The sequence below is a fragment of the Pan paniscus genome, chromosome 5 (genome assembly GCF_029289425.2).
Source record: "Pan paniscus chromosome 5, NHGRI_mPanPan1-v2.0_pri, whole genome shotgun sequence".
In the NCBI taxonomy this organism is placed as follows: Eukaryota; Metazoa; Chordata; class Mammalia; order Primates; family Hominidae; genus Pan; species Pan paniscus.
In genome coordinates this window covers 47132691-47150601 of record NC_073254.2, presented here as the reverse complement: position 1 = coordinate 47150601, position 17911 = coordinate 47132691, and the positions used below count along the sequence as shown (strand labels likewise).

At 41.9% G+C, this 17911-nt stretch overlaps 1 protein-coding gene across 2 annotated transcripts; it reads left to right on the top strand.

Annotated features, from left to right (window-relative positions):
* The first annotated feature begins 957 nt into the window (after positions 1 to 957).
* On the top strand, positions 958 to 7806 carry LOC100972994 (HLA class II histocompatibility antigen, DQ beta 1 chain). 2 transcript variants are annotated; one of them, XM_063605266.1, is made up of 6 exons: positions 987 to 1173; positions 2364 to 2477; positions 2617 to 2886; positions 5422 to 5703; positions 6219 to 6329; positions 7439 to 7806. In XM_063605266.1, exons 1-6 carry the CDS (start codon positions 1065 to 1067, stop codon positions 7450 to 7452), a joined length of 900 nt encoding a protein of 299 aa, XP_063461336.1. In that variant the 5' UTR covers positions 987 to 1064; the 3' UTR covers positions 7453 to 7806. The 2 variants fall into 2 exon arrangements, with proteins under 2 accessions (XP_003808659.4, XP_063461336.1); XM_003808611.5 differs by lacking the exon at positions 2364 to 2477 and having other exon boundaries at positions 958 to 1173.
* Positions 7807 to 17911: the final 10105 nt, after the last annotated feature.

Genomic DNA, 17911 nt, shown 5'->3' with positions numbered 1-17911 from the left:
TCTCCATCATTAATACTATTCAGGACCTAGGAAATGCTTCTCCACAGCTTTTGCTCTCTCTCCTCAAATCTAGACATGACTATGTCTGAATACTGTAAAGGTTTGTGTATTGTGCCTTTGCTGATACCAGATGCACCTATTTCATGGTTCAGGGAGGATTTAAACAGCTGAAGAACTTAGAAAAGGAATGTCAACTTAATTAACTTTTCAAATACTTTCACTCGAAGAGTATAAATACAATGTATTATTGCATAATGAAGAATCATTTACCAGCAGAGATGGGTGTCAATTTTTTTTGGCTTGTTTTCTTGTTCCACATATTAACCTGATAGTTATATATAACAGTTGAGGATCCTTTTGTAACATTAAACAAGTCATATTAATCTTAAATTTGTATACGTGAAGATCTAGATGTAAAATGCATGAAACATGATCCACATTTTACAAAGAGAAGCCTGGGGCAAAAATAAATTCAGTTATTTGTTGACTCTCCTAAAGCACATTAGTGGTGGAACTGCAACTCACCATTATTTCCTTCTAAAAACTTTGCTCTTTTCACCAAAACTTAAGGCTCCTCAAAGTGTGTCTAAGACAACAGCAGTAAAAATGTCTATGACAGCAATTTTCTCTCCCCTGAAATATGATCCCCACTTAATTTGCCCTATTGAAAGAATCCCAAGTATAAAAACAACTGGTTTTTAATCAATATTACAAAGATGTTTACTGTTGAATCGCATTTTTTTTTTTGGCTTCTTAAAATCCCTTAGGCATTCAGTCTTCAGCTCTTCCATAATTGAGAGGAAATTTTCACCTCAAATGTTCATCCAGTGCAATTGGAAGACGTCACAGTGCCAGGCACTGGATTGAGAACCTTCACAAAAAAAAATCTGCCCAGAGACAGATGAGGTCCTTCAGCTCCAGTGCTGATTGGTTCCTTTGCAAGGGACCATCCAATCCTACCACGCATGGAAACATCCACAGGTTTTTATTCTTTCTGCCAGGTACATCAGATCCATCAGGTCCGAGCTGTGTTGACTACCACTACTTTTCCCTTCGTCTCAATTATGTCTTGGAAAAAGGCTTTGAGGATCCCCGGAGGCCTTCGGGCAGCAACTGTGACCTTGGTGCTGGCGATGCTGAGCACCCCAGTAGCTGAGGGCAGAGACTCTCCCGGTAAGTGCAGGGCCACTGCTCTCCAGAGCCGCCACTCTGGGAACAAGCTCTCCTTGGGCTGGGGTATGGCGATGGTGATCTCGATTATCTCAGACACAATCTTTTATCAATATTTCCTCTGTTTTGGGAAAGAGAGCTATGTTGCATTCCCATTTATCTTTTAATGATGAGGTGAGGAGAATCCAATCCCATCCTACAGACTTAAGCCTGGAAGAGGAGAGAGGAGAGAAAAGAGGAGACAAAGTGTTCATTTACTACCAGTGATAGGACAAAGTGAGCATGGGGTTATTTTTGAAGATATGAATTTCTCCAAAGACACAGCATGATTTGTCATTTAGGCGTGCCCCCAAGACTGCCTGGACTAACTATTATGAGATCCTGCATTGGGAAATGTAAGGCAGCAATGGTGTCTGTAGTCCCCGTATTTGGGGAAAAGGTGTCTGTATTCCTGACTCAGTGGAGCATTTGTGGAGGCAAAATCTTGGTACTGAGGGAAGCTGACTGGCTGACCACAGACAGGGAGTCTTCAGGTTTCACTGATTTATGGGCAAATGGTGACTTGAGTGGGATTCAGAGACCCGAGTTAATGGTGGACTGAATTTAGTAGAAAGGAGGATGTAAAGAAGGGAAATAACACATATTATGAAACCACTCACTCAGACACAGAACAATACTTTATATAAATTCTCTCTCACTCCTTCTAACATCCTGTGTGTAGATATCATGATTTTCTTTTACACAATTATACTTGTGATATGGATATTCTGTTACGTAACCTGCCCGAGCTGGTGACTGCCACAGTTTAATGGGATTCTAGTTTATCAAATTCAAAAGCTTGTGCTATTTCGGTGAATAAACGTTTCTTTCTAGGACTCAGAGATCTAGGACTCCCTTCTTTCTAACACAGAAGTGAGTGAACCTCATAGGGCACTTGGGAGGGTAAATCCAGGCATGGGAAGGAAGGTATTTTACCCAGGGACCAAGAGAATAGGCATATCAAAAGAGGACAGGTTTAATTCCTGGACCTGTCTCGTCATTCCCTTGAACTCTCAGGTTTATGTGGATAACTTTATCTCTGAGATACCCAGGAGCTCCATGGAAAAGGGGATTTCATGCGAGAACGCCCTGATCCCTCTAAGTGCAGAGGTCCATGCAAAATCAACCCGACTGCCTCTTCGCTTGGTTCACAGGCCCAGCCAGACAGGGACAGGGCTTTCCTCCCTTTCCTGCCTGTAGGAAGGCGGATTCCCGAAGACCCCCGAGAGGGCGGACAGGGCTGGGCAGAGCCCCCGGGAGGATCCCAGGTCTGCAGCGCGAGGCACAGGCCGGCGGGAACTGGAGGTCGCGCGGGCGGTTCCACAGCTCCGGGCCGGGTCAGGGCGGCGGCTGCGGGGGAGGACGGGCTGGGCTGGGCCGGACTGACCGGCCGGTGATTCCCCGCAGAGGATTTCGTGTACCAGTTTAAGGGCATGTGCTACTTCACCAACGGGACGGAGCGCGTGCGTCTTGTGACGAGATACATCTATAACCGAGAGGAGTACGTGCGCTTCGACAGCGACGTGGGGGTGTACCGGGCGGTGACGCCGCTGGGGCCGCCTGACGCCGAGTACTGGAACAGCCAGAAGGAATTCCTGGAGAGGACCCGGGCGGAGTTGGACACGGTGTGCAGACACAGCTACCAGTTGGAGCTCCGCACGACCTTGCAGCGGCGAGGTGAGCGTCGTCGCCCCGCTGCGAGGCCCACTCTTGGCCGGGGCCCCGAGTCTCTGCGCTAGGAGGGACGATGGGGGCGAGGCCTCTGGAACCTGAGCCGCGTTCGTTCTACCCCAGGGGACAGGAGTTGGCGGTGTGGGTGGTGGGGCAGGTGCATACGAGGGGCAGGGACCTGGGGGCAGAGCAGGGGTACAGGCAGAGTTGGTCAAGCTGCCTAGTTTCGCCCCAGCCTCCCCGTCCGTCAGCCTCGCCCTCTGCTCTGCACGTTCTCGCCTCGTGCCTTATGCGTTTGCCTCCTCATGCCTTGCCTTTGCTAAGCAGTCCTCTCTGCCCCCAATTTCTGCCCTCTTCCCCTGCCCGCCCGCCCCGCTAGCACTGCCCCACCCAGCAAGGTCCACGTGCACTGCTCATGCCGCAGGAAGCTTCAGGCTTGGCCTGGTGGAGTTAGGGCTGCTCCACAACTGTGCGCAGGGCATCCAGCAATTACAGTTGTGAAATAAGATATTTTGACTTTTGGCTTCAAATTATTATTCATCGTAATTCTGTTTTCTTAAACGGCTCTCATTCATGGCGGAGCTCTTTGAGGTGAGAGTATTTTAATCATTTCATGGCCGGTACCTGACACATTGACTGGCATGTGGTATGAGCTCAATAATCTTCTGTTAAATTAATGAATAAATGTGCTCAGCTGCCAATCCACTTAGGTTCAAGAAAAACCAGAGGTAAACAGAACCTTAAAAATGGACTTTTATTAATTATTTTCTATCATTTTGCTTAATTCTTTAAACTCTTATTGACTTGGATCTAAATAGTTTGTGAATACAAAGTCTGAGGAAAAAAGTGTTTGCTAAAAATAAAAACAACACTTGAATGATGTTTGTAAGGCAGTTTTAATTTCTTAGAAAAGCTGAACAAATGGTACAATGCAAAGAGCAGAAGTTTTGGAATAAATAGATTGAAGCCATTAAGTTATTGGATAAAAATAGTTTCAGGTTGCTTTTGGCCTAGGTTCTCCCCTCCCCCCATCACTATCCACTTCAGGAATAAACATTCTGAAAGTTAATTTTACCCATATAGTGAGCACTTATTTCTAAGTTGCCTTATCAAATACCATCTATGTTATGTCATTTAATCTCGCAGTTGCCTGTGCATTAGAGATTAGCATCACCACTTTATATATCCTAATATTAGTACATGATAAACACTTTAAGTAATCAGCCCACAAGTACTCACCAAGACCTTAAGCCTCCCAAAGTACACAACATTCTTACCTTCCTCACTACACATCTGTAGAGTCAAAGGGACATAAAGCCTTGTTAAAGCCAGTTTTGACCAGAAGCAGCAATGGTCTCTTCCTGTTTGATCTCCATGTTAATGGGACAAAATGATACTTTCAAGGCATTGAAAATTTATGATTAATCAATCAAATTTATGATTAATCAATCCCTAGTCTGACTCCAGTCAGATTCACAAAACTGTTAGTTTACTTTATACTCCCTTGCCTTCTTTTGACTCACATCATAGTGCCAGCAAGTACTTATATTTTTGCTATTTCAGTTCTATTTCCATAAAATTTATTTTATCATCTTTTCTCATAAATTTGTGCCCTCTATTTTTACTCCCAATCTGTGTAAGATGAACAAATCTTATAAGACCACATAGCTGACTGTGATTTCAGGTGGACTCCAGGAAGGAGAACCAAAGAAAAGTTCAAGTCCAAGCAGAAACCGTGATTCCTTCCGGATGATGGCTCGTGAGTGCCATTTAATAGGGGTGCCACCTGCTGTCCTCAGCAAATCCCAGCTATATGTATATGTTTGCATTACAGGCTCATTAACCTAGGCTGACCTCTGCAAGGATCTCAGAATATTTTCTACAGAGAACATACAATGATAATATCTGATTTTAGGACAAAAAAGTAATTCTCAACAGCAAGGGAATGGAGTAGGGTAGACAGCTAGTAATTAAACTCACTTGTGTGTTAAAAATAAATTAAGGAAAAAAGAAAATGAGAGAACATATGACTAAATAAAGAAAGCATACATTAAATATTTACTATAGTTTTACACTAAGAGAATAAAGGAAATGCAATAAAGTGGCCTGAAAGGTAAAGGATGAGATGTGTAAAAGAGGCAGGGAAAGATGTGTCATTTTTTTTTTTTTACTATGAGCAGCAATCTGAGAAGATAAAGGAATCGAGTTATGGGCAAACATGATGTTTGATCAGTGTTATTTGTTTTCAAGGCCTGCCTACTTTTTTTTCAAATATTACAAACTTTTGAAGTCACATTCTTTTTGTTTTTTGCTGTCTGTTACTAGATCGCACATTCTGTAAAGGCAGGGACCATGGTATGTTGTTTATCTTTGGATTCTCAGTGATTGTCATATTTATATGTGCTGAATGAATCTTAATCCAAGACTTGGACTCCAGGTATCTTTCCACTCCGGTTCCAAGGAGGGACCCTTCCCAATGGTAGACGTGCTGTGTAGTCTCATATCTCACTCCTGTCTTTTCCTGTCTGTTACTGCCCTCAGTGGAGCCCACAGTGACCATCTCCCCATCCAGGACAGAGGCCCTCAACCACCACAACCTGCTGGTCTGCTCAGTGACAGATTTCTATCCAGGCCAGATCAAAGTCCGATGGTTTCGGAATGACCAGGAGGAGACAACCGGCGTTGTGTCCACCCCCCTTATTAGGAACGGTGACTGGACCTTCCAGATCCTGGTGATGCTGGAAATGACTCCCCAGCATGGAGATGTCTACACCTGCCACGTGGAGCACCCCAGCCTCCAGAACCCCATCACCGTGGAGTGGCGTAAGGGGATATTGAGTTTCTGTTACTATGGGCCCCACAAGACAAAGGGCAGAGTTCATTCTGACCCATCCCTTCCCATCTCTTATCCCTGATGTCACTACTGAGCTGGGAATCACAGGAGACTAGAGCACCTCTTGCTCCATGGCAAGTGCATCAGAAGAATCCTGATCTCATCACCTTTCCAGATGCTAGGGAAATTACTCTACATACTGTTTCTCTGGATCCCAGTCCTGATAGCTCGGAGGGACTGATCATTAGGGCTGGTGACTGGGATCTTAGGGTTTAAGGTTATGGATGAGTTCCTGAGGAGTGGAGATCTGCTTCCCCACTCTCTCACCTACTCACTGTACCCAAGGACCTATTGGCTAGCCTTTCCTCCCTTAGGGGTGGTCTGAATGGAGAACTAGGTTCCTTTGACGCCTTCACCTCCTGAATCTCAGACTGGACTTCAGCTCCTCAGCAGGAATGCTATGGGGTGTGGAGACAAACACTGACACTCAGGCTCTGCTTCTTAGGGGCTCAGTCTGAATCTGCCCAGAGCAAGATGCTGAGTGGCGTTGGAGGCTTCGTGCTGGGGCTGATCTTCCTCGGGCTGGGCCTTATTATCCATCACAGGAGTCAGAAAGGTGAGGAACCCCAAGGGAAAAGGGGAAGATGGGCTGTGACCCAGACCCTCTGTTCAGGGAGGTCCTGTCTCTAGATGTGGCTCTTTCCTCCTGACCCCGAGAGGAAGAAAGCTGAGCTGGAGGTGGGAGGAGACAGGACAAGATTGGAGGAGGCATTGGAATCTGATTTTACTAGTTGAAAGGTAGCCCTGTCACACAGCTCACTGATAGAGCTTATTGCAGGTCATCCTTACTGTTCATCATTGTCTCATTGGCTCCTTTCCAAAAGCTTCCTCCATTAAGAGGGTCAGAGCCTCGGCCTCCTTGCCTTCTAGTGACAATTTCCTTTGTTTTAGGGGATTTTATATTAGGGTGCTTAAGGCCTTGAAGGACATGGGTGGGAAGAGAATATAACTCTAATTAAGTCACATGTGTCATTTTCCTTTGGGGTGAGAGACTGGCTGTTTGTGTAATGAGACCTTTCTCTGCATAACTTCCTTTTGTAAGACCTCAAGGGCATCCACCAGCAGGTGATATTTCAGCCATGATCCAGTGTCGGGGAGCACAGGTGTAAGAGGGAAGAGCATGAGCTGAATGTACCTGACCACAATCGTCTCTGTTCGTGGTATATTTGCTGCTATGAGGATCAAGACTTAGGGGCGAAGTTTGCCAGTTTCTAGGAAACTGCCAGAGGTTGTTCCCCAGAACCAAGCCTTAACTTTGGTGGCATCTTCTTGTGAAATGTGGAGCCAGAACCACAGCTTAAATGTTAGACACTAGGATGATGCCCATTTTGTGCCATATTTTGGTGACTACTGCCTGTAGGCATTTTCCAGTGACTGAAAGAGACTGCTAGTGGTAGGGATGAGGTATCATCCAATTTCCTAAAAAGACCGAACCCTTCATATTCCCCAGAAGAGTAACAGCTATTCCCCCACCTCCCACACATCTGCATCAAGCTGAAGTTCTGTGTCCTCATGAGCTAATTTCACCTTGGTGCATATCTTGGGGGAGGTGACAATACACCCTGGACCTCAGCTTTCTCTGAAGCTGCAGGGGGCCCCTGAGGGGTGAGATGGCAGGCCCACCAGCGTACCCTGTGCTGATCACTTCTCTTCTCTCTTCTCCAGGGCTCCTGCACTGACTCCTGAGACTATTTTAACTGGGATTGGTTATCACTGTTCTGTAATGCCTGCTTGTCCCTGCCCAGAATTCCCAACTGCCTGTGTCAGCTTGTCCCCCTGAGATCAGAGTCCTACAGTGGCTGTCACACAGCCACCAGGTCATCTCCTTTCATCCCCACCCCAAGGCGCTGGCTGTGACTGCTTCCTGCACTGACCCAGAGCCTCTGCCTGTGCACGGCCAGCTGCGTCTACTCAGGTCCCAAGGGATGTCTGTTTCTATTCTCTCCTCAGACTGCTCAAGAGAAGCACATGAAAACCATTACCTGACTTTAGAGCTTTTTTACATAATTAAACATGATCCTGAGTTATCCATATTCTGAACTTTCTTAATTGAGCAGCGGCAGGAAATCACTGCAGAATGAAGGAACATACCTTGAGGTGACCCAGACAACCTGTGGCCAGAAGGAGGGTTGTACCTTGAAAAGACACTGAAAGAATTTGGGGTACAAAGTCAGGGTGAGCAGAGGAGGTAGAAAATCAACTCAGTTGTCACATCATTCATGGTTCTTTCATATTGATGTTCAGTGCAGTGGCCTGAGACTATCCCAGCCTCTCTTCTGGTTTGGTGAGTGCTGTGTAAGTAAGCATGGTGGAATTGTTTGGGGACAGATATGGTGTTTCAAACATTCTGGCAAGTCGCATCAATCAAGAATAATTTTTACTTTTAAGAAAGCGTAACCAGCAATAAAAATACTATTTTTGATTCTAAATGATAGAAACCCAGATATATTTTGTTCATGGTACAAAGGAAGCCTAGAGTCAAGTTGATTTCAGAAGTGACTAGTTCCAGATACACAATGAGATCTTCACCTCTCTCTTTCTGTTATATTTCTATCTGTGAATCTGTCTCTCTTTCTCTGTGTCTCTTTGTCCCTGTATAGTTCTTTCTGTGTGTCTCTCTGCATCTTTGTCTGTGACCCCTTGTTGTGTCTTTCACTACATTGTTGCCTTTCTATTTTTCTAATCCATTGTCACTATTTATCTGCATTTTTTCTGTCTCTGTGTTTCTTTTTGCATCTATTTTTCTGTATTTCTCTTCCTTATCGCTTCACATCTTATCTCATCTCTCTCTCTTGCTCTGTGTGTGTGTGTGTGTGTCTGTTTGTCTGTCTCTGTTATATATGTTTCTAGAATGTCTACCAGAGTTTTAACAGCTTTAGGAAAGATTCTGATTGGCCAAGCCTGGGTAACATGCACACCTCACACACACCATCCTGTGCACAGGATGCTGACAGCCAGCGTGCTCATCCCTCTTATTAGGAAGGAGGACTGGATTTTCCAGATTCTTGTGGTGCTGGATGTCTACACCAGCCATGTGGAGCACCTCAGCCTCCACAGCCTCCTCACAGTGGAGGGGCAGTTTGGGGCAGTTTGTTTCTTGTGGAGTCCACAGGACAAATGGCAGAGCTCCCTGTGGTTCTAGGGTCCCTCATTGGGGGTGCCTGTTCACAGTCATTCCACTCCTTGTCTGAGCTCCGTTTGTCATTGACATTGTATGATGTCATTGACATTGTAACCTGTTGATTGCTGATGACACTCTTTTCCCGGTTATGAGGGAGGTCACTACACACTGTGACCCCTTTGATATGGGTCCAGCCCTGAATCTGGTCTACATCTCAGTCTCTGAGTTTCGTCATGAAGACAGAGTCTGGGAGCTTCTGCGAGGTTATGGAAGGCCATGACCTTGAAAGCAGACACCCCATCTTCCTTTCTCCCTCACCCACACACTGGGCCTGAGGAGCCTTTGGCAGGCTCTTCCTTCTTATGGACAAGGTCAGAGTGGAGAACTAGGTCTCCTTGGGACCTTCATCTCCTACACTCCAGGCTGTCATGCAGGTCCTCAGACAGGGACACTAGCGCACAAAGAGGCACCAACACTTGAGATTCTGCTCCCCAGGGTTATGGTCTGAATTTTCCCCAAGCAAAATTCTGAATGGAGTCAAAAGTTTTGTGCCGATTTTGTCCTCTTCCTCAGGGTGGGCACTGTCATTCACCATAGGGATCAAAAGGGAGTAACACTTTTGGGGAAATGGGGAAGGCATGTGCTGGGTTGTCCAGCATGTCCTCAGTCTCTGTGTGTAGCTCCTGGCTTTTGACCCTGCAAAGGGAAGAGGCAGGGCTAGGGATTGAACAAGACTCAAAGTTTAGGGGAACATCGAGATCTGATTTTTCTAGCTGAAGCATAAGCCCTATAATCGGGGTGGGTGATAGATTATATTCTAGGACATTCTTACAGTTCAACATTGTCACACTGAGCACACATGCTGGAAGATTCTTTATTAACGAGAGGGTCAAAATCGTCTTCTCTTTCTTCCATTGACAGTTTCATAGAAACAACTATGTTTTGCACCCAGATTTCATTGGATAGTATAATCTTTAATGGATAATTAATTAAAATAATAAGTACATCGTCTATAAATAAGTTTGCTAACACAAAGAACTGAGTCTTAGTCAGCATATAACTTGGAGGAAAGCGTGTGGGTGTTCTAGAGGACAACCTACCAGTCTTGAGCATTTGTCCTTACCTTAGATAATAACAGTATAACTTTTGGAGACAGTGATGCTTACCAGTATTCCAAAGCTCCTGTACATTTCTCAGTCTTTTCTGCTGTTAGGTTGGGGACATTTGACTAACAGTAACCAATGGAACTTGCAAGTAGGTGCATGGTGGTGTATGAGATGCTGGAAACTCCATAATCTGAGTCATTTGAATAACTGTGGAATTAAGTCTCCTTATTGAGTTAAGTCACTGAGATCTACTTTTTACTGTGGGTTAAGATCTTATTGCAACATAACCTTGCCCTTCCTGATTATCAGGAAATGTTTAACTTAAGGAAGAAGAGAGTCCTTAAGTTAATAGGGTGAATCAACTGAGTTAATGGAAGTTAAGAGATGATTTTTTAAAACAAATTAAAAAAATAAAAAAACAGAAAACTTTATTTGAACAAGAAAAAGTTAAGGATGTTACACTTCAAAAGAATTTTGAACTCATTAATTATTTTTAATTGACAAATCACTGTGTATTTACAGGGTACTGTGTGATTTTTTTGATACATGTGATTAAACCAGGCTAATTAACATATCCATCACTTCACTTTTTGGTGGTATGAATATTTAAAATCTCTCTCTGCAATTTTCAAATATACAATACAGTTGGCCCTCTATATCTGTGAGTTTCACATCCTCTGATTCATTCAACTGTGGGTTGAAAATATTTAGAAAAAAATGAAAACTAACAATATAACTATAAAAATAATTCCAAATCAAAAACAATAAAGCATAACAACTATTTTCATAGCATTTACATTACATTGGGTATTCTAAGTATAATCTGGAGATGATTTAAAGTATACAGGAGGATAGGCTTAGGTTATATGCAAAAACTAAGACATTTTTAGTAAGGGACCTGAGCATTCTCAGATTTTGGTATACAGAGAGGGTACTGGAACAAATCCCTCGTGGATGCCGAGGGACGACTGTACATTATTATTAACCGTAGTCACCATGCTGTACAATCGATCTTCAGTACTTATTCCTCCTGCCTAACTGAAACTTTGTACTTTTTTTCTGAAACGGGGTCTAGGTCTGGCTGGGGTGCAGTGGTACGATCACTGCTCACTACAGCCTTCACTTCCCGGTCTCAATCCATCCTCCCACCTCAGTCTCTGGAGTAGCCGGGACTACTGGCATGTGTGACCATGTCTGGCTAGTTTTTGTATTTTTTGTAAAGATAGGGTTTCACCATGCTGCCCAGCTGGTCTTGAACTCCTGTGCTCAACCAATCTACCTGCCTCAGCCTCCCAAAGTGGTGGGATTATAGGCATGAGCCACCACACCCTGCCCTTCTTTGTACCTTTTGACCAACATCTTCTCATTCCTCCTTGTCCCCCTCCCTGCTACCCCCACTCCCCGACCTGCCATGATTTTGACTTTTTTAGATTCCACAGGTAAGTGAGGTCATGCAGTATTTGTCTTTCTGTGCCTGGCTTATTTCACTTAACATAATGTCTTCCAGGTTCATCCATGTTGTAAAAAATGTAAAAGATTTCCTTCTTTTACAAGGCTGAATAGTATTCCATTGTGTATATGGACCACAGTTTCCTTATACACTCATCTGCTGATTGAGACTTAGGTTGTTAACATCTCCTGGCCATTGTGAGTAGTGCTGTGATGAACATGGGAGTACAGATACCTCTTTGATACACTGATTTCATTTTCTTTGCAGATGTACCCAGCAGTGGAATTGCTGGATGATGTGGTAGTTCTATTTTTATTTTTTAAATAGATGATGAATTTAAAAAAAAAACATTTATTTGGGTGGGGCGCCGTGGCTCACGCCTGTAATCCCAGTACTTTGGAAGGCCGAGGTGGGCGGATCACTAGGTCAGGAGTTCAAGACAAACCTGGCCAACATAGTGAAACCCCGTCTCTACTAAAAATACAAAAAATAGCCGGGCATGGTGGCATTCTCCTGTAGTCCCAGCTATTTGGGAGGCTGAGGTGGGAGAATTGCTCAAACCCAGAAGGTAGAGGTTGCAGTGAGCCGAGACCACATCATTTCACTCCAGCCTGGGTGACAGAGTGAGACTGCAAAATAAAACTATATATATATTTTGTTTGTTTGTTTGTTTTCTTCCACATGAATATATACGTATTCCCAGGAACTAGAACACCATTTCTGTTGTGGATGCTGTTCTGTTCTACCTAAACTCCTCCCTTTGGGACTGAAGGATTTATTCTCTCATTGCTGGGAATGTTGCTGGCTGACAGCCCTTAGCTGTCAGTCATCCCCTAGAATTGCTTTAGGTGATGAAAGCAGTCTCATCAGATTTTACTCCACTTCCCAGGAAGAACCCACCTATAATGACTGGTCAGTGTTGGGGTACAAATGTCCTAAACCCTTTCCCTAAATTGAGCCAAATCTGAAGGGATCTTACAGCTTCAGAACTCCCTGGGGGTTAGGATGAAGACTTTTTGACTGAATGATAGTCCAATTTCTAAAACCCTGCTTTAATTCATGAGCCATCCTACATAATTCTTTTGGTACAAATGTAATTTAAATGTAGTGATATTTGTGATTTCTTCCTTAACTATGGGCAATGTCTCTTTTCTGCTTCTTGGGAGATGAAGTTATTGGCATTGATACCCTTCCTTTCCCCTACCCTTTATGCTTCCACTTGCCAAAATGAGATACAGGCACCCTTTTTTCAATATTGTCAAAGCTGACAATTTTGACATTCTGCTGTAACAGTAAGCATACTTGGGCTTTGCTCTTAGCTTAATTCTAAAAATTGAAAAAAATAGTTTATCATTTTCTAAATATCACTTATGTATCAGACGTTCTTTGCTTGCCAAGGAACTGCTGTAATAGGATCCCTTTTCAGGGAGGTCCTGGGTTAAATTCAGTTTTCTGGATTCCTTACCTTCCCATTTCCTGATTAACAATTCCACTTTACTAAGTAATATTCTTAGTCAACTTCTAATAAAACTATGTGTGGTAGGTACAATTTTTGCCTTTTCATATTTCTTGACTTAGTTTTCCAAACTTCCTATTAAATTTTCCAATTGTTTATAGCATTCCATTATTACTTTTACAGATTAAGAATTCTAATTAGAAAGACTTTAAACTTGTTTGCTGTTACATGAGCTTTCCATATTAAATCTGTGATAATTTTCATGTTATTTTATTCTCATCTTCTCTTTCGTGTTGTAAGAGTTTCTCAAACATTTGCTCTGACTGCCTCAACCTTGTCCCTTACCTACTGTATACCATCTTATTTCATCTCAAGATACACTTCTTCGAGCCACCTCTAATCTCCCCCAAATTATACCTGGTTCCTGTGCAACACTCCCTCACTTTACCTCGTTCTCTTTTCCTTTATAAATCATTCAGAGTTTGTAATTATATGTTTGTGGAATTATGTAATATATGTATATTTCTTCCCATTAGAGTGTAAGTTCTATGAAGACAATGAATGTATCTCTTTTCACATTATTTTAATGATACCTATAACAAAGTATGGTACTTATTGCTATAATGGTACTCAAATACCATTTTTGCAGTTTTGATGAATTAATGAATATATAAACAAGTCTGGGGGCTTAGTACAGCCAATAATAAAGGAAAAAGTACTTCGCTTTCCTTTGCTATTATTAGTTCTTGCATACACATTCTTTAGAGTTGCATTTTTGAGAGGTTCCTATAGTCTTAGGCAGGATTTGGATACTTAGGATTTCCTAACTGTGATAAAAACAAGAAAAGCCTAAAAACTAACATAACTTCAAACAGAATGTTTCTCTGCCTATGTTTATAGGACTTTCCTGGAATGCATTTTTTAAAAACTTTGTATTACAGAAAACTTCAACAGTAGTAGAGAGAAGAGTGCCATGTTTTAACAGCCAAGCTTTAACAATGATCAATTCATGGGCAATTTTGTAAACCCACCCAATTAATCATAAATGCACACTGGGTTATTCTGAAGATACTTTCAGATACCATACTTCATTCATAATTATTTTATTATGAAAGTCTAAAGTATAATGACTTTTTAGAAACATAACAGCAATGCTATTACCACACTAAAATTAGCTATTTCCTTAATACAGTCGGTGTCAATTTTTCTGATTGCCTCATATCAATTTGGTTCATATATTTCTTCAGCCTTTTAAAAATGTATAGCTTCTCTTCTGTTCTCTCTCTGTCACTCTCTCTCTCTGTGTCTGTCTTTGAATTGTTGCTGAAGAAATGGAGTTATCTAGTGGAAGTTCCCATATTCTGGATCTTGTTGGTTGCATCCCTATGGTGTCATTCGCTGTGGGATTTGTTAGTTGAACTCCAGAAAATAACAATAACACCAATTGTTAACACCTATTGACTACTTACTATGTGCCAGTACAGACTGTAAATAAAATAAAATGTTTAATTCTTCAAATCCCTAGTTTGTTTATGGTAAGTACAAACCTGAAATATTTCATGTGATTTTTAAAATTTTGTAAAATTTATTTATTTATTTATTTTTAGAGGTGGGGTCTTGCTCTGTTGCCTAGGCTGGAGCGAGCGCGGTGGCGCAATCCTAGCCCACTGAAGCCCTGAACTCCTGGGCTCGCTCCTCTCACCTCAGCCTCCAGAGTAGCAGGGATTACAGGCGTGCCACCATGCGCTAATTTATTTTTATGTTGTAGAGATGGTGTCTTGCTTTGTTGCCCAGGCAGCTGTTGAACTCCTGGCTTCAAGCAATCCTCCTCCATTGGCCTCCAAAGTGTTAAGATCACAGGCACAAGCCTCTGTGACCCACTAATTTTGTAAATTTTAAATAGTGTGATATTAAATATTAATGAAGTCACACTTTATGTATACAATCTGAAATAATTCAAATAACTGAAATAATTTTTAAGTATCACATGATTTAAAATCATGCAGGTTGATCTGTAACCCTATGTATAGTAATGTCAATAATGACCCTACATTTTTAGCTGACAAAAAATTTACTCTTATTTTTTAGAATTAGTTTTAATTCTGCTATTTTAACATTACATAAATACTTTTTGAATACAATCTTTTAATAAAATGCAATATCATTAAATTTGCTTTCCACAGTACTTCTTCAGGAATGAGTCTGAGTTGGGCAGCATTTGTAGATTTCTGTATGACTCTAGTCATTTTGCCATTCAGTATAACCCTTATATTACACACACACACACACACACACACACTCACTCACACAAATGCACACAACTCCAAAATGCTGGATTCTTGCCTCATGAATCATTGAAATTTATATGAAATTTATTTGAAATCTTATTGCTAAAAATTTCTTAGTGCATTGTGCATTTGAATGTGACTTTTTCATACTAAAAGTTTTATTTTATATATTTGGGATCATAATTGGTTACCTTTTCTTCTCCTTATTTTTATTTTTATTTATTTTTTATTTTATTATTATTATACTTTAAGTTTTAGGGTACATGTGCACAATGTGCAGGTTTGTTACATATGTATATATGTGCCACGTTGGTGTGCTGCACCCATTAACTCGTCATTTAGCATTAGGTATATCTCCTAATGCTATCCCTCCCCCCTCCCCCCACCCCACAACAGTCCCCGGTGTGTGATGTTCCCCTTCCTGTGTCCATGTGTTCTCATTGTTCAATTCCCACCTACGAGTGAGAACATGCGGTGTTTGGTTTTTTGTCCTTGCGATAGTTTGCTGAGAATGATGGTTTCCAGCTTCATGCATGTCCCTGCAAAGGACATGAACTCATCGTTTTTTATGGCTGCATAGTATTCCATGGTGTATATGTGCCACATTTTCTTAATCCAGTCTATCAATAGACTTTATTTTAAAGCAGTTGTTGGTTCACAGAAAAACTGAGCAGAAGGTGCAGAGATATCCCAGAGGACCCCAACCCCCTGGGCCATGGACCTGTACCAGTTGGTGGCCTGTTAGAAATTGGGCCACGCAGTGGGCGAGCTAGCATTACCAACTGAGCCCCACCTTCTGTCAGATCAGTGGTGGCATTAGATTCTCATAGGAGTGCGAATCCTATTGTTAACTGTGCATGCAAGAGATCTAGGTTGCATGTTCCTTATGAGAACCTAGCTAATGCTTTTTGATCTGAGGTGGAACAGTTTCACAGTTTCATCCCCAAATCATACCCACATTCCAACCACTATCTGTGGAAAAATTGTCTTCCATAAAACTGGTCCCTGGTGCCAAAAAGGTTGGGAACTGCTGCCAGATACACTCGGCTCCCACACATGTGTAGCCTCCCCCATTAGCAACATCTCCCACCAGAGTGGTACATTTGCTATAATTTATGTACTTACATTGGCACATCATTATCACCCAAAGTCCATAGCTTACATTAAGTCTCACTCTTGGTGTTGTACATTCTGTGGATTTGGGCAAATGCATAATGACATTTTTCACCATTGTGGTATCAAATAGAGTAGTTTCATTACCCTAAAAATCCTCTGTGCTCTCTGATGGACATTTTCATGATCATCACTGATTCAGACTCCCTGTGCTTACTGATTCCTAGTCTGCATTTTAAATTATTTTCTCCTTGAACTTTCTTCACTTCCTCCCCAAAGTAAACATGCATAAACATCTGTTGCATATGAAATACCTTGAATAAACACTTACGGGCCATAAGGAGGGAATATATCCCTTCTTAGAGAGTTAAAGACCAAAGTCAAATACTACAATTTCTCGTCCTAAGAGCTCTCTTAGCAATCGATCTCAGCCTCTCTCATTCTGGAGAAAAAAAATATCCTCCAATGATCATATGAAAAGAAATTCACCCATAGCTCTACATTTGAATCTCCTAAATCATTAAGGGGCTGAGAAAAACAAAAGTACTTTTCATATAACGTGATCCATTCTTTTAAATAAGTTGATTATAAATATAACCACAATGTTTTCTTGTGTATTTATATACTATGTGTAAGGCATTGACTATATATCAAGATTATTCAAATTCCATCAATAACTCTGCAAGGAAATTATTATTACTCCTACATTGTGGATGAGAAAAATAAGGCCAGAAATGTTAGATACTTCACCCATTTATAAAGTTTAAAATACTAGCTTCAAAGTACTGAGTCCTGGATTTGGATTTAGGGTTATTTGCACCAAACTATACCGTATCAATTACTGCATTAATATTTTGTCTTTTTTCTACAATTAAAATTTAAACTCACTGATGCAGGTAGCATGGATAGAAATATCCTCACAGATTTCATAGCTGTTTAGAGCCATGAGATCACTACTGACCCATTTCCTCTGTGAGAGTTTCTGCTAGGAAATGGCGAATCCAATGGAGGACACAGCACCCACAGCTGCTGCTACATTGTCTCAACTGTGTTGTTCTTCCTGGGGTTTCTCTCGTAAGCTAGTGCTTTCCTTAGCCAGGAGGGGTTAGGGGAAAGGGCTTGGGATTTCTGAAGATATTGGTATTGTTTTCTATCAGCATGTTTCCTAGAAACATCCTGCAGCCATATCCACTATACTGTCTCCTTCGTGCCAGGGTGGCACAGGGAAAGCTACATGGTTATCTAGCAAAGTTTCATTCAGGAGGTGAGGCAGACTGCGCCTCTATACTAGGGCTCCTAGATATGTCTGTGGCTTCTACTCCCATCCCTTTCCCCATTGTCACTAACCCTATGTGAGGAATGAGTATTTGTTCCTTTTCAGATACCCACATTATTGTCTTATTCTAATGTTTTTCTGACTTCCATTTCATTTCCTGCCTAAGGAAATTTTATTCCTTCAAGGTGAGGAGGGGAGAGGAAGGCTTCTACTGTCATCATTCTTCACAAATTTAAAGTTTTGAGAATAAATTTTCACTATTGATATTTTTGAGATTCGAAGTTCCTTTATCCCAACCCATTTCTCTGTCATACTTTTAAAAGTCATA

Excerpts from the sequence above, each read along its gene's own strand:
- LOC100972994 (XM_063605266.1), top strand. The coding sequence starts at position 1,065 with ATGTCTTGGAAAAAGGCTTTGAGGATCCCCGGAGGCCTTCGGGCAGCA. Across the intron at positions 2,887-5,421 it reads CACGACCTTGCAGCGGCGAG|TGGAGCCCACAGTGACCATC; the intron begins GTGAGCGTCGTC and ends TACTGCCCTCAG. Across the intron at positions 5,704-6,218 it reads CCCCATCACCGTGGAGTGGC|GGGCTCAGTCTGAATCTGCC; the intron begins GTAAGGGGATAT and ends TCTGCTTCTTAG.